General features: G+C 37.3%; 1 protein-coding gene across 1 annotated transcript; it reads left to right on the top strand.

Moving 5' to 3' along the window:
• Positions 1–26: 26 nt before the first annotated feature.
• On the top strand, positions 27–455 carry EIN_365510 (hypothetical protein; the record flags this gene model as incomplete). The annotated part of the gene is made up of 1 exon (XM_004255346.1): positions 27–455. A coding segment is annotated over one exon (429 nt), but the record flags the coding sequence as incomplete, so codon positions are not given.
• Between the last annotated feature and the right edge of the window lie 248 nt (positions 456–703).

The following is a 703-nucleotide window of genomic DNA, read 5'->3' as shown; positions in this document are numbered from 1 at the left end:
GGGTATAACTGCAGTGAATCCAAAAGCAGATAGAGTATCTATTACACAAGCAGGAGAGTAAAAAAGTCATAATAGCAACTTCTTCAGCCTGGAGAGGGGTTGACATCAAACTTTTAAAACAGTCTCAATCATCATGTGGTCTTAATGTTATTATTCCTTTTCAAATGGCAAACCAGAGAGCCTTAGAACAAGCTAATGGGAGATCTGGAAGACAAGGGCAGCCCGGAACCGTTAACATATACCTTACGGACAAAGATTTGTTTTACAAGATTCCCGAATTTGAAGTTGGCAATGACAACTTGGCAAAACTTGAATTGTATTTTTCTGAATATCTCAGAACAAATTTCAGATGGATATATAACGGAAAAGATAAATATGGTTTAGGAAATATGATGTTTCCAATTGGTGTGACGGTCCCAATTGTTTTAGATATCTTTGCGAATTTACTCTCTTAAATTCAAAATTCCCAAGAGTTCCAGGACAATGCTTTGGAGATGGTCCAAACGGATTGGAGCGTTTTTTTCAGTCGACTTGAGAAGTCCATTATAAAGTGTTTAGACATAGTTTTTTGTCAATCAGAGTACAGCAACTTTCTTTGTGAACCGAGTGCGTGACTCCTTCTTTAGAATACAGATCTTGTGAAAGCCCAGACGCATATATTCGGCGAGTCAGTTAAAAGTATATATTGGGGTGAAAATGCAAT

The sequence above is a fragment of the Entamoeba invadens genome, assembly GCF_000330505.1.
Source record: "Entamoeba invadens IP1 unplaced genomic scaffold scaff_1105074726663, whole genome shotgun sequence".
Taxonomy (NCBI): domain Eukaryota; phylum Evosea; order Mastigamoebida; family Endamoebidae; genus Entamoeba; species Entamoeba invadens.
Note: the sequence above shows the minus strand (reverse complement) of the source record. Positions and strands in the feature narration are given on the sequence as shown.